General features: G+C 34.8%; 1 protein-coding gene across 3 annotated transcripts in view; it reads right to left on the reverse strand.

Annotated features, from left to right (window-relative positions):
• Positions 1 to 974: 974 nt before the first annotated feature.
• The window catches only part of LOC115410097 (adenosine kinase-like), a 247,018-nt gene continuing 231,600 nt past the window's right edge, over positions 975 to 16,392 (reverse strand). For all 3 annotated transcript variants that reach the window (XM_030121542.1, XM_030121543.1, XM_030121544.1), the window contains 2 exons: positions 2,319 to 2,405; positions 975 to 2,025 (listed from right to left, as the gene is read on the reverse strand). In XM_030121542.1, the coding sequence (XP_029977402.1) occupies positions 1,901 to 2,025; positions 2,319 to 2,405 (212 nt within the window). In that variant the 3' untranslated portion in view covers positions 975 to 1,900. The remainder of the gene's footprint in view (positions 2,026 to 2,318; positions 2,406 to 16,392) is intronic.

Consider the following 16,392-nt stretch of genomic DNA (forward strand, 5'->3'; position numbering starts at 1 on the left):
TTATGTGTATTAAAATGTTCTGAGAAACTTGTCAAATCACTCCTTCACTGTTAATTAATTTGGCCAATATGCTACAAACAAGTGTTATTCTTAAAATCCTTCATAAATAAAGTAAAATAACCAGCAAGGCCATTTTATTTTCTGTGAAGTAATGTTATATTAACATTGATATTTCTTATTTATTGGTTTAATATTTATGTCTAAAGCACCTTGGTGACTAATTGCTCAAAGCAAATTTTATTATCTGCTATTTAATGAGGCTCAATGCTAAAAGATTATTTAAGAAATGCAAAATCCTATTACTTTTAATTTCACTTTGTCTGTTTTTTATCCTGTGTTGGAATCAGTTTGTGAGTTATCTGATAATTTAGTGTGTCTGGACCTCATATTCACTGGCGATCCAAATAAATGCAATAAAATCACTTTCTAAAGGCGCTATTTCTGGCAAAGAGTCCGAACAATGAGACAAAAGTACAGCACAGAAGTGGTGTATTTATCTCTGCGGAGTGTTTGGATCACACTGAACATACAGATGGACAGTTGAGGCACGGATTAAGCTGCAGGAGTGGTTTGAGAAGTTTGGTTTTGGGCATTTTCATACTTTATTTTCTGACTCTGATGCCTTTATAATCCTGTGTAACTGTGAAGAATCATGCCAGATATAAAGAAAAGTTTCCAGAGCTGCCGACTTTCAAGAATGCAAGGTGTTTGGCGTTAAAAAAGCTGATTTTTCTGTGGAGTATTCCTTTAAAACACACCATTTTCCAATGTTTGATATGAGAAGAGATCAATATTCATGTTTGAAACAGGAGTTCAGTCAGTTTATGAGCTTTTTCCAGACCATGAGATGCATCAGTAGATAGTTTTACTCCAAATATTTATAAGCAGTGTACAGAAATGTAATAGAGTATAACACTCTGAAATGGAATTGTTAGATTTATTTGTTAGTAATTATAACTTGTGTAAAAACAGCCTTTATGTTATTACAATTGCCTCTTTGCTTTATTGTCCTTTATTATCAGTTTACCCACAATCCTCCAGTTATGGCCAATAGAAGGAGTCAATGTTGTTGAAAAATTAATAACAGAGATTTCTGATCTGAAGATTTACCGTAAATAAAATACAGCTTGCAATGAATCTTTTGCATTACCTGGTATGTTAAAGCATCATGAAATGCAAATAAGACGGTGTAAAAGTGAAAAAGTCTGTTAAAAAATTGATTTTCACAGCAGTGTTATAAAGTATAACTCAGAATTTTTAAGAATTAGCTGGTATTTAGTGGTAAATTTCAGGATATTTCAAAGAAACAGAGTTGCAAGAAGACAATGTCAATCCTGTGGACATAAAAACTGATGGATAGAAGATGACTAAAACTCCCAGAGTGCATTTCAGGTGCAAACAACCAATTACAGAGCCTTACATTTCAGTTACGTGTTTCGCTAATGGCTGCTTAAGGTTAAGATGTTGAAATCATGGCTCATTTCTGCATGAATTCAAGTGCCAGCTTTCTCAGTGCTTTCATTTGACTACTGCTTGTACTCCCCTTTTTTTTGGCTACTTCTCCATGGCAACAACTGCCATTGCTCATGGGTATTGTAGTATTGTAACCCATCTGCCAGAATGAATAAGGTCCCATGTGTTTACATTTTAAGTCTTAAAATCATGATAGTATGTTTTTGATTGTATGCTTGTAAATTACAAATACAAGGACTTTACGTGTTAAAATATATATGTTTAGCTACAAATTTCATATCTGACATTTGACTCGTTTATTGAAGTTTGTTAAAATATTCACGCTGGAGTGTTTAGTTCACTGTAAATAAAAAAGAATGTACATAAATTCCTGAAGCATACATATACAGTTTGTAGTGAAAACATATAAATGCAGCGCCAGGACGCATCAGTGAAAGTCAGGCTTCTCTGGGAAGGTGCATCCGACCCGTCTGATGATGACGTTGGCTGCGTAGTGTCCGGCCCGAATACACTCCTCCAAACTGTGCTCTTGGACCAGTGCAGAAAGGAATCCTGGGTAGAAAAAAGAGCACAAGTCAGATCGTTATCTCCAAAGTAGTTTGAGGAACAGAGAGGATTCAGGTATTAATGACATGTAGAATAAGACAGCAGCTATTTCCACCTCAACAGGCTTTAAATGATGACTGTTTTATATGTGGCCCTGATCGGCTCATACCGGGTGAAAACAGCGGGGTAAATGTCACACTCATATAACCTGCACATGCTACTGTGTTACATAGTTTGCTGGTATCAAAGGTTAATTGGGAACGTACACAGATATCAAGCTGTGTGGAGAATTATTTTACCTCCGACGAAGGCGTCTCCCGCTCCGTTTGTGTCCACGATGTCGTTCTGGTCGATGTCCAAAACTGGGAACATGGTCACCTTCTCACCTGTGGTAGGGACATAAGAAGATCGCTAATTAAAGGCGAACACCTGTGGGCTGTTTCTGCCTTTTAGCTTATTATTTCTGCATTTGTATCTCAGTTATTCAAAGGTCAGTGTTTGTGAATCACTTTGCTCATTGGGGACTTTATTAAAGGTCTGCGAGGGGGATGTTTTCCGCTAACAAATGGCAAATAAAAAGGAAGGTTACACAGAAACTTACGGTGCACATTATGAGTGTGACGACTAATAGATCACAAACCTTTTGAATCTAGATAAGTGATGAAAGTAGGTTTAATGGAATTTTTATGTGGAGATGAACAACATTACATAACCTAGGCTGTATTATAATAATAATACTAAAAAATAATAATAACAATAAAAATTGACAAAGACACATTATGCAAGAAAGAATATATATATATATATATATATATATATATATATATATATATATATATATATATATATATATAGTAACAATAAAACAACAATATAAAAATTCATACATAGGACTAGACCACATACATAAAAACCCATCTGATAAATGAGTTGGTTACTGACTTCCATTATTTCTGAACACTCTTAAATCATGCCATTATGTTAAATTATTATGTTAAATATTTAATGTTGAACACACAATGAGCTTAAAAAAAAAAAAGGGTGCCAGGATAAAATGTCTGTTCAGCCTTGCTATTGTTAATAAAATAATGTTAAGCCTTGTTATTGTTAATAAAATAATGGTATATAATATAATAACATAGATCTCTTTACCAAATCAATTAAACTGAAGGTTCCGTTTAATGGCCTTGGGTACTTCATTCCTACTTCTACCTAAAAAATAGCAAAATGCGCGAAAAGGTTTTTGTGCTTTTTACTCAAGGGAATAATAACTCCGGTGTATGTGTGACATTGTACGTAATAGTTGTGTAACTGCAATATAACATAAAACTTATTAAGCGATGGGAGATGTTCCTTCTGAGCTACTACACAAACATGGCAGACCCATGAAAACACAACTGTTCTTATTTGTACTGGATTTACAATGAATGAAAACATGATTAATATTGGATTGTACTGAATCTTATAGTCTCGACCTATAAATGGCTTGAAAACAGGATAAAATTAAGAATTAGATCCGAAATAACACAATAAGCTCCTAATATGTTAATGCTAATCGCTAATGCTAGGTACTGTTTGTATTAAGACAGAATTAGACTTAACCTTTAACTGTTTATATGTCTGGTAATATTTAAAGGTAGATATGAACATTGATGTGCATTTACGTGAAGTCTGTTTTGTGCTGAGAACCAGTTGAAGTACTCTATTTTTATGCTAATGTTATCATGGATACGAGCCGCAGAGTTAGTCAGACTATATTAAGGTCTGTTTAAGCACTGGACATAAAAAAGTAATTAAACAAGTATGTTTTATCACATGTGATAAATATGGAAAGGTAAATTAAATTTGCAATTTATATATCAATCTTTATTCTCCATATGTGAAATATGCAATTTCCAAGCTAAATTAACTCTGACATGGACAGATAGATGTTAATATGTGATCTAAACTGAGTAAAATAAACAATATATACAATAGTCGAGTAGAATAAAACAAAAACTATACTACAAAATGGGGGCAAAACGGTGGTTTGCGCTGCTGCCTCACAGGAAGATGTTTCTGGGTTAAATCCATGGATGTGAGCCTTTCTATGTGACGTTTACATGCTCTCCCCATGTACGATACGCCTGCCATCGTCCAAAGATACGCACTAGTAGGTCAACTGGTCAGTCTAAATCGCCTATAGGTGTGAATGTGAGACTGAATGGATGTTTGTCTGGAAACACCAGCCCTGCAAACCTTTTCGAGGATTAAGCAGTTTGGAAAATGAATGACTGAATACAACAAAATGAAACAGAAGGTGTTCTCTTTGTGTATGTGCAAGGATGAGATGCCAGGTTTCTAATTTCCAGTGACACAAACTAAAGCAAAGCAGCTAATCTTCATTTTTGAGAAGCCAATTAGCACAAAAAAAAAAGAGTATTTATGCTTTATTAAGTGACTTAGCTGTTAATTAGATGTTAAACTAACAGGCACCTCTTTAAATAAAAAGGCAGTTTCCTACAACGCCTTTGAACAAATGATCCAAAAATGACTGACACGCGATCAAATATTTTCTGAAGTTTCAGGTGATAAATTAAAAACAATACAACAACAGTTTCTGCGAGTTCAAAAAGGAACCCGTTAAATGAGGCTCTCTTTATTATCTTCAGCGGATTATATTGCTTCAATTATCAGTAGCATATGGACTTCAAAGAAACCTCCAGTTTTAAAAGGGGAGAGGAGGGGGGGAAAGAAACAAAAAAAAAATCTACCAGATGACACAGTCTTGAGGTGTAGAGTGACATTAAATCAGCAACTTATGTCAGAACAATCTAAACCACACACACAATCTTCAAACAATCCGAGGGTCTGGTGCCGACGCGAACCTTCAAAAAGGTGCAGGAGACAAAAGACTGACATGTGGATAAAAGGAACCCGAGGAGGGCTGACAGAGCTCGCATTGAGAGGAAGAGGTTGGGAGTTTAAGGAGAACATGAGGGGGAAAACACTACAGAAACATAATGAGGCCCCCTGCTAATCTGACAGAATATCAGAGCTGCAGATAAGACGCCCCGCCTTATCAATTTCTGAATATTTTCCTGTCCTTTTCCTACAGGGCAGAAGACAAACAACCTGCAGCTAAGCATATGTTCAACACCTGACGTCGAGGAAATGACTGTAATAGACCAAGTGGGAAACAAACTCCATCAGGTTGTGGTTAAACACAAACATCCTACAGAGCGGGTCAGATAAAGAGCTAGCTGTTTTTCCAGACTGACACGTTTCGTCTTTGTCGGAAAGCAGCTGATTGTCACGTTGATAGTAAATTACAATAAGACAAGACTCCTTTTAGGATCGGCTAATTAGTAGCATAACGACTCTGCTTAATTAAAACCGCCGATGAAGCCGGAGAGTCCTCCTCCCTCTTCAAATGATTAATCGCACATGAAAAATGTGTTAATAATAAATTACAATTTGTCATTTAAGGAGCTGAAGTGGTTGGTTGTGGTCGTGCTGCTGTGACGTTACAAAACCAGAAGACGTTTCGCCGACGGAAGCTCGGTCTGCGTCAGCGCTGCACACCAGCACCACGAAAAATAAAGAAGGTTACAGGAAGTTATGATCATCTGTGTAATGATACTACTGCTACAGGTTTATGTTTCATTATCAGGAGGATGATTTATGAGTCACACAGTTGATTTTAGAGCTTCTGTTGTATCAAAAAGGTCACTGTGACTGAAACGCATTGGACACTGTTAAATCCATGAGACGGGGGTCTCAAACATGACCCGTGAAGGGGTCCGATTTGGCCCATGGGAAGAATTTGTGACATAAAAAAATTACACTGAAGATAGTAAGAGTCAATAGTGTCAAAATCATTTTAGTTCAGAGACCACATATAGAAAAATTCGATGCTGAGTGAGTCGAACCAGTAAAATATTATTATAATAAGGAGCTATATATAATAATGAGCTATAAATAATGACAAAATAAATAATGACAACTCAAAATTTTCCACTTTGTTTTAGTATAAAACAAGTAAAATTACATGAAAATATTTACAATTACAAACTATCCCTGAACATACACTGAACAAATATGAAAAATAAATTATGTGTAAATGAAAAACTGAAGCATAATAATGTTAAAATTACACTTGTTTTTCTTAACGAATTCCAGATTATTCATATTAGTCACATTTTTTTTGGAGAATTCTTTGTAGATGTAAACATTTTCATAATGTAATTTTACTTTTTTCACTCTAATACATAGAGAAAAGTTTGGAGTTGACATTATTTATAGGTTATTATGTTATTTTTTAACTGGTCCAGCCCATTTAACATCATATTGGACTGTGTGTGGCCCCTGAACTAAAATAAGTTTGACAATCCTGATATAAGACTGACCATTGGTGTCTGAATTGCTATTTTGAAGCCAGTAGTTAGTCACTATGTTAGCTTTTTTGGAGCCCGGAGTGACCATATTTGGACAAAGTGGGTTGATGACTTTCCACAGTACGAACAAGCTAATGCTAACTGCTAGCTCCCTGATACAAAAAGACAATAATCTTCAATATGCATTTGCCTAAAAAGTCATTTTACTATTGTCAATGTGACCTTCTAAACACATGTACAGTGTCTCTCAGGAAAAAAAAAAAAAAAAAAAGATTTTATTTAATCAACAGAATCTTGAAAGTCTGACTCCGCAGGTGAGCGAGCTGTCTGTCACACCTGTCAATCAGATTCTTGCCACTTGGTTAAAAACTAAACAAAACCATCACCACGAACAAACTATGACTTATTATTTATTTCTATTTAAGAATCTGCGGTGCGGCTTTGATTATCTCCACTATGATGATCTGCTAAAACAGCTTTAGGCCAGAACCCGACTGTCTGACTATCCAAATACTTGTTCAACAGGAAGGGATCTAGTTTTCAATTTCAGTCCTCAAACATTAGCTTTTTTAATTATCCAGCAGCGAGCAATAAGGTCAGCATATGAAAGTCACCAGTCGACAGTAGGAGGGTGGTCTTCAGCCCAGAATGTTTCACTATGGGTGTAAACTCATCACTGCTGAGCATCACAGGTTGTTAGCATTTATTGTGGCTAGGCTAGTGGGTGTATTTTAGTAGTTTATATTCAGCCTGATCACAATCAAGGGTAACAGGAAGGGTGCGCAGACATAAAAAAATAATATTGCTCTATCAAAAAATCAGACAGGCCATTTTATTTGTCTGATATTTCTCTTTTAAAGTCCAAAATATTTTTGGATAATGGTGTCTACTAAAAATTTCGCAGGCTTGCCCCTGTCAAATCAGAAATTATTGGGTGTACGAACACTACAGCCTACTAGCCTCCATATTTAATGCCTACAAAGATATAGAAATGTTTCAGCGCTCAGGATAATCATGCATTGTTTATTGCATAGATGTGGTGTCCAAAGCATGCGTGCTGAAAAATTCCATATATTGACAGAAACAATCAAATTAGACCCACATATTTTGATATGGTGTACGGACACTACTTGGTGTACGGACTCTACAAGATTGGTTGCATCTCTGTTAGATCTTTAACTAAGTCTTCCTGGTACAGGAGGAAATAAACATTTGTGAACAAGTTATAACAATATATCTATAAGGCATATACGCCATATTATTGATGGAAGTATATTGGTGTACGGACACTACATGAATTTTGGTGAACAACGCATCATTGAAAACACGCGGTTCAACGTAAACATCCATTTGACACATTGTTCCCACATTTTCTGCAGCCAGGGAGCAGACCAAAATCTGTCTAGTTGTGCATATTAAGTCATAATAATACTTAAATAACAGGTTCCTATTCTATTATTACAATTAAAGGGCTGTAAAATAAGGGTTTTCAGAACAAAATGGTTGATTGTGTTAATACTGAAAATAAGAATTGATAATCAAACAGCTGTTCAACAAAAATGATCAATAAATGAAAGCCAATGTGATGTGTGTATTTTGTAATAAAAAAGACAGGGAGTTGAGTAGTAATTATTTATTGTGGTACAAAATATTATGTACAATAATTTTGTTCTGTTGTTTATGTAAATTGGCTTAGAGTCTGGTTTTGACCAACTCTATATATAAAGTGTCATGAGATAACTTTTTTGTTGTGATCTGGCGCTATATGAATAAAATTTGATTGATTTGATTGGTTTTCCCCTGTAAGTTGCTTTGGAAAAAAGCGTCTGCCAAATGCATAAAAATAGAAAAAAAAAAAAATGTTGCTCTCTTATAACAATAAAATTGTGCACGTTTTCACGCTCATTGGGTAACCATTTTATCAGTTTTTATCTGATTTTCTTCAAATTTGGAGGATTGCAAGATCTAGTAATAAGATGGCCACAGAAACATTTTGGGAATGGTTTTGGGGGTATCTTTTGCAATACTGATTAATAACTGATGTAAATATACTTGTACACCTTGATTGTGATCAGGCTGAGTGGTTATTTATAGTCTATCAAGAGTAAAAACAACAAAGATCAAGCCCTAGTGTAATACAGATCAACTATTTTGATATATATTTTATTTCCAATAACTATTTTATGCTACTTTACTGAGTATGATTCTTTCTTTGCATCTTAGTCATTTCACTGTTGAATTTATTGCCCGGTTGCTGTTCTATACTGACAGGTGAATGTGTATGTGGCTGTCATGCTGCTATGAATGTTTTACATTTATTTGTCTGTTTGTTCCCTAATTGGCTGGACGTACAATAAGGCAGGGGAACTGTGAACTGAATTGCCCTTCATGGATTAATAAAGTAGTCTGAATATGAATCTAAACAATTTTTTTAATCAAGGCAGGCACATAGTAAAGTTCTAATGACCACACATATGCATTTCTCAGTCTCTGTATAAAGATCGAATCTGATATACAGTATGTAAAGTATATACAGCAGTGAAATCAAAAGTTTCAGGGTTAAAACAGCTTCTATAAACCAAAGTAACTGTGTTTAGTGTGACCTCCCTTTGCACTTAACATGTCTTTAACTATTTTGTTCAGACAATTTGAGATTTATTGCATTCATTTTCTGATGTTTTATACCAGGTTTCATTCAACACATTTCAGATGTTTCTAATTGTTTCTGCTGCTTCTTGGTCATGGGGTCAGAGGTCACATTAAATAGTGACTTTAACCTTTAGACCCCATTCAGTTCCGTTTTGTGTGTCTTTTAAGGCTGTGCACATATTTCCTGTATTTTCTTTTTGCATCTGAAGAAAAGAGGTGGAAACCTGTTCATTCCTTTGTTGTAGAATTGTATTCATTACATCCAGTTGTCATTCTACCACTGTAGATGTGGTGACAAAGAGCTGAGGAAGTGGATGAAGCTGATAAGTAAAATTAGAAGTCTTAATCAAAAAAAGAAAAAAGTTTGGTACTGGCTGCTGCATCGATCAAACCAGATATTAATTGATTATCCTAATATAAAATAAGACTTCTATGAGGTGTGTTTTGTGTTTTATTTGTCAGTCCTTTATCTGTTCTGTCCAGTTCAGAGGAAGGTAAATAAAGTAACGATTTACATTAATACACAGCATGAAGTGAAGCAACGCACTGGTGTAAACAGACCAGAACACTTAAAATCATGATCTACTGCAGGTAAAACAGTGACTGTGGAAACCTGCACTAATCACTGTAATAATAACTTTAATAATAATAACTTTATTTATATAGCACCTTTTAAAACAAAGTTTACAAAGTGCTTTGACAAACAAATAAAGGGCACAACAGCAGGATACAAGATGTAAATAAAAACACTAAAAACACTAAAATGGAAGCAACATAATAGGAGAGATGTGTACAACAATGCAGAAACAAGACACTTCAAATAGATTAAATGAATCGGAATAAGGAGGGCAGGGGCAATGTAACATGATGCTGTTAAATCAATGCAGAAGTAGAGGCATGAGATAAAACAACATCATGTATGAGAATATAAACCAACAATCAAACAACTGTATTTACCCTTTTGAAACTCCTTAAAAAGAGAAGTAAAGCGTATGTACGGAAATGAGTTTTACAGAACCATGACGACTTATCAAGAAGAGAAACATACATCTGAATACACTAAAAGACAGTTTAGAAGGGTTTAATATGCTTCAAAGTACAAATGAATACACATATTTTGTATTTCGCACTCATTTATTTGTGGTGTTTATGTCTTTTACCAAATTTTTTGGTAAAATAACTATGTTTGGATAATGTTAATTCATGGCAGCTCATTCCTTTGACTGGTGAAACATGAAAAACAAAAGCAGAAACAACCACTCTGAAGGAAGTCAAAGAAGGCAAACGCATTAGAGTTAATAAAGCCTGCATATTGGATTAGAACTGTGTGACGTACTGTATTTTAATGGACTCATATCTCACTCTGTTTGACCTTAAAATGAGGAACTACAGACCTGGATATCCTGTGGCAATTAACAACTCAGGACTCCTATTAAAATGATACGAAAATGGATTTTTCTAATGGGGAATTAGATAACCTTTGACTTAACTCTAATTGGCTGCTCTTTTTTGGAAGTTTATTGTTCATGTAGAGGGTTTTTTTTGTTGCAGGATTTGTATGTTTATTTCTGCTTTTACAAAACTTTGCTACATGCTGCAAAATCCTCAGTCATAAAGTTATGGCATGAAATGATTTTACACCTAAAATCAGTCCACACCCCCCAAAGTAAACCTTCATACTAAACCTGGTGTACAATTTTAATACACAAACACATAAAGCGATGTATTAATAAACAAAACTGCTCCAAAGCCTAATAGTTACATGACTTATTAAAGTGTTTAGAGCTAACTTTCTTTGCTGGACATTTTATTTTCCAGTGCTTCCATGTATTATTTTTCATAAACCGAAGTCTAGTATTTGGTTTCAGGCTTATTTTCATGAGTTTAATGCATTTGACTACAGAGATTTGGTGCCTTAACACCTTAGTGTAGAGGAAGTGTAATTAAACACAAAACAAAATAAAAATAGATGCAAATTTAGGGGTAATGTTTTGATAAATAGTAATATCTGGCTGCAGTAATTGCATCTTGGACAACATTTCCAATGCAAGCCTTAGGGCTCAATCCAGACTGATTGTTCTGACTTGTTTTAGCAACAAAACCTGCTTCACCTACTAATGTAAATGCTCTGCTGCAGTGATAGCGCAGTCAGTGACTTTTATTGTGTTTGTCTTTGTAGAGGATATTATTTTTAGGTGGTCACAGTCCTGAAATGACCCACATGTGAAGGAGAATAAGAGGTCAAACAACACTGAGGTCAATGAAGTCATGCTGCAGAATTATCTTCATGTGCAGCTAAAGTTCGCAAACTCATGAGCAGATGCTAACGAAAGCCAAATCATTAATTACAGTGCTAATTAAATAGCATTTCACAGAGAAATGGCTGCTACTTGTGTACAGACATTCATGATGTGGAATTGGAACAAGAAGTGGTGATATTGTGACATGAATGAATTCACAATAAGAGATTTTATCCTAAATTTCAGGACGTGAAAGGCTATTTTTATGTGTATTCCATGCTTGGGTTATTTTACTTAACAAAAATTGAGGCTAATAATGAAAAGTAGCACAAAAAATATAGTTTTGTTGCATGAGATACCAATAAAAATACAATGTACAATGAAACATGAGCTAAAACAAACATTTTTTTTTTTTTTTTTTTTACAAACGCGCTTTGTTTGCAGTTTCATTTTTTTGATATAGTCTATACTTTTTTATGACTGATATCTGCTGTGAATTGTGTGATGTTAATGATTCATGATGCACGAGAATAAACTGGCTTTGGATCTTTAATAAACAATGGTTTTCCTTCAACCCAGCTTTTTTCGACTTCATAAATCTTTCTTCATAATAATAAAAAAAACCTTAACACTAAAACTCAAAAAGACAACAATTCCTCAAAATAAATGGCATAAACTTGTAAAACTACTAAAGCAAAGAAACTAGTTTATTCTGCATCCACGCTTGTTTTCCCACCATCAAACAACTGGGACAAATGTCGATTTAGAGTCATGTAGGAGTCGCATGGATTCAGTTCTGACTGAAGCCCCGTTGTAAAAAAAAACAACAAAAAAAAAACCATCCCTGTATTTGATTTAGATCCACATATGGAAGTGACCTGAATCACAACTGAAAAGATCACATCCAATTTAATTTGTGCTGTTACGAAAAAACAGATCAGTCTCACATACAAGTAGAAAGAAATTCTGATTTGAGCCAAAGTTAAAAAGCAGCTGGTGGGATTGCTCAACAAAATACTTTTCTGGAATTACAATGATATGTTTATATATGAATATGTTTAATCCTGATGTTTTTCTGTGTTCTGTAATTTATTCTACCTCCTGTATGTGGCAGAGGAATCCCTCCACTGTAGCTCCTCTTGAGGTTTGTTCCTATTTTTTGCCCTCGTTACTGTTTTTTTTTTTTTAGGGGGTGTCAAAAACTGGACAGCCCATTCTACCAAATTTATGATTTGTGACATCAGGTTATACACTGTAAATAAAACTGACTCGACTTGACAAGACACGTTCGAAATAGAAACTGTTAAAATTCATATTTCACCACCTAACAGACTCTCCTAAACTCTCCTCCCTGTGGCCTGTGCCGTGTTATTGATGACATTTTTCGGCACCGGGCACAAAACACATCACATTCCCTTTTCCTTCTATCATCATGACCAAAGTTTGTACTCAGCTGCTCGGGGAAAGTTCACATAACTTCCCTGATGCGAATTATTAAATTTGACTGACATGTTAACTCGGGTTACACTCCAACAATTCCCCTGACCGTCTCTAACAAAGAGCTCATTGGCAAAAATCTGTCATGGAAATGGCAATAAAACAAGAAACTCCTGCCAGAAATCCTCAGCCTGTGTTGTTCCTGGCTTGTAGAAGGTCTGAAAACATCGCTTTGCTGAATTCATTTCACATTTCACTGTAATGAGATCGACAACATTATTTTCAATCAATAAAACTCTGCTGTACTTTTCTCTTTTATGAAACATTAACATATTCCTTTTCCAAGAATCTGGTTCGACAAAATGAATGAAGCAGCAGATTGCGGGTGAAAAAGTGTGGGTGTAGCTTTGACAGGTAACCTGCAACAGAATAAAAAAAAAAACTTAGAGAGTGGAAGAATTAAAATACATCCTTCCAGTGAGCTATAATTGTGTGCTTTTGTTAATTCGCTCCTCATAATTCCCTCATTACACTTCTTGAATGGTAGTGATTAAACTTAAGAAATTCTTTCAACAGGCGTCTCTTTGAAATGAGTATCAATTAAGTCCTTTATTATTGGCTATTCTTTTTAACAATGCAGATTCACAGCACACCAGTGACTGAGAAAACACTCTCCTGTTAAAAGAGGAGAAAAAAAAAACCCATACTGTACGTGCAAATAAGAAGACCTTGGCTTTATTGGAAAATGAGCATATGGAGCATTGTTTTGACTCTGAAATTATACCATGCTTCACTTGTTTACGCTCCAGTTCGCACTTGGATTTTTTTTTTTTTTTTTTTTTCACAGACAGCAGGTAGATCAGAAAGTACAGTATACAGGCCGTTACTTGGATGTTTAGCTTGGATTTAAAAATAGCATTGAAGATACGCACGACACCGCTGTTTTGGTATTACTTCGCAGAGAAATTAACTCCTTTCGGAACCGTTTGTCTGCTTGTTTTATTCAATCTTTAGATGCTATTCCGTCAAAAATAAATCAGGCTTCAAATCAATGTATTATACTACAGAAAGGCTAAGTCCCATGGGAGAATTTTGGGAAAATATATGGATGGAGTAATGCTAATGCTAATGCTACATGCTGTGTATTAGCATGGGTAAAATGAAGTGCAACAGAATTTCAAAACAAGGATAGTAATTTAAGTTCACATTAATCTTTAACTTTTAATATAAGATGTTTGTCACTATAAAAAAATAACGTTACAAGCCAATAAAGTTGCTAATTATAGTAAATAAACATCTAGTTTAGTGAGAAATAGCTCAGTGGACTGCATCTCTCTTCACACATGATACATGTCACACACTGAAATGACGTATTAAAAGAGGTGAAAATCACTTTAAGTGTGGTCAAGTTGAAGATAGAGACATCTGCAATGACTCTGAACAGACAGAGACTTCAGTGTAGCCTATTTACGTATTTTCATTGTCTGATATCATCATATATTAAATTGATGCCCTAAATCAAATAAGATCAAATGATTACTTAAAATGAAAATGAAACATGCAACACTACACGTTTTGCTGCAGATATGTGATTTGTCTAAGGGAAATGTCACATTTACCTTATTTGGCCCAAACTTTTAGACTTTTATCAGAATCACATTAGATTTTACTGTCATTACACAATCATATGCATGAAATTAGGGTGTTAGACCAATTAGGTTCTGACCATTACGGTGTATAAATGAAATAAAAAGATGTGAATTTACAGTATAAGAGCAAAAATGAATACATAGTTCTAAAAAAAAGAATAAAAATCTAAAGTATAATGTAAAATCTAAAAAATCTACAAGTAGAGTATTTTAGGTTTGACTGGAAGCAAATCTGCAGCTGTTAAACCTCTGATACACCAAACAGGCAGGTTTCAAACAGTGAGGACACACCTTTTGGAAAGTTACACCAAACTATTTTTAAAACTATTCTTTCTAAAGATGAAAGAATGTAATTGCAACTGAACATGCCATAGACAAAGGGAGTCTGGAATTTTTGCATGATGAGTGGCTCCGTTTACTGAACAAACCCCTGTTTTGTGAAACCTGTTGGTTCATAACAATCAAATGACCTCTGTGATGATCTTTAACACCTTATCCATACACCAGTAAATTACAAAGCCATCTGATACGATCGAAAACACCAGAACGGTCATTTTGTAAGACAAGAAACAATTTGTGGTGATGTGACAGATAAGGCCCATTTACAGAGGCTCTACAGTCTGTCATTTAATCCAACATACACACTTTTATGTCTCTGAATGAAACCGAAGGTAAAAAAAACCAAACTCATCCATCCAGTCTGCTGAACCACAAGATCACAAATAATAGGAGAATGTAAGAGGGTAACGTAGTGATATAATGTTGGAAAATAAACTACATACAGTACTTTATAACACCACAGTTACTTTATGTAGAGCGGCAAATATTAATTATGTTCATTAGTTGGATATTCCAGTTTAGCTTTATGATGTCAAACGTTCCTCAGGATCAGTTGTTCTGTTGTGTTGATTCTGTCAGATTTATTACCCTGCCCCCTAAGGAGAGGCAAGGAGTATTGTTTTTGGTTCAGTTTGTTAATTTCTTTGTTTGTTAACACTCTAGCACCAAAACTGTTGGTTGAATTTATACCAAATTGGGTTTATAGATTACCAGTGACCCAGAATAGATCTGATTACATTTTGGGAAAAGTAGGTCAAAGTTCAAATTTTTTATGAATTTAAATATTTTTTTCCCATTTACTTGTAATGGGTGAAATTTCAAATGTCTGTAGCAGCAAAACTATTGATTGAATTCATACTAAATTGGGTTTATATATTGCCAGTGGCCCAGAACAGATCTGATTACAGTTTGGGAAAAGTAGGTCAAAGTTCAAGTTTTTTATGAATTTTTAAAATCTTTTTTTTTTCCCTTTTACTTATAACAGGCAAAATTTAACATGTCTGTAGCAGCAAAACTATTGGTTGAATTCATAGGAAATTGGCTTTATAGACTGCCAGTGACCCAGAATAGAAGTGGTTACATTTTGGGAAAAGTAGGTCAAAGTTCAATGTCAATGTGCAAAATTTCAAATGTCTATAAAAACATCAATTTTGTTTCAATTTACTTCAAACTTGGCACATATATAGATGCAGTTGATATGCTGACATCGGCACACACATAGATATAATGACATCAGCTGGATCGATGCCAAAATAAGCTACAATACATGCAAGGGGCGGGGTTTGTTGTGCCTGGCACCACATGTTCAACAGAAATCTTGGACTTTGACTACTTTCTGACTACTTTTTTTATCTGCTACTAGTTGAAATGACTGAATGAGCGATAGAGAATGTGTCAACTGCAGTGCATTTTACACAAAAACCGCAAAATTAGATGCATAGATGCAACATAAAGCTTTTACTTTTTCTTTTGGCAGTACAGTATCAACACTTTTGCATAAATGAAGGATCTGGATGCTCTTTCACTGCAGCTCAATTAAAACATCTTCTTAAATCCTGGGCCAAAGTGACTGGTAATTGTATATGACTACTTTGCTAAAAGCCATGAGTTGATGTACTCTGCAGAGTTTAACATCTCTATGTGAGAAACTTCTCTGAGAATACTTCTTCTTCTTCTTCTTCT

The sequence above is a fragment of the Sphaeramia orbicularis genome, chromosome 19 (assembly GCF_902148855.1).
Source record: "Sphaeramia orbicularis chromosome 19, fSphaOr1.1, whole genome shotgun sequence".
Lineage (NCBI taxonomy): Eukaryota > Metazoa > Chordata > Actinopteri > Kurtiformes > Apogonidae > Sphaeramia > Sphaeramia orbicularis.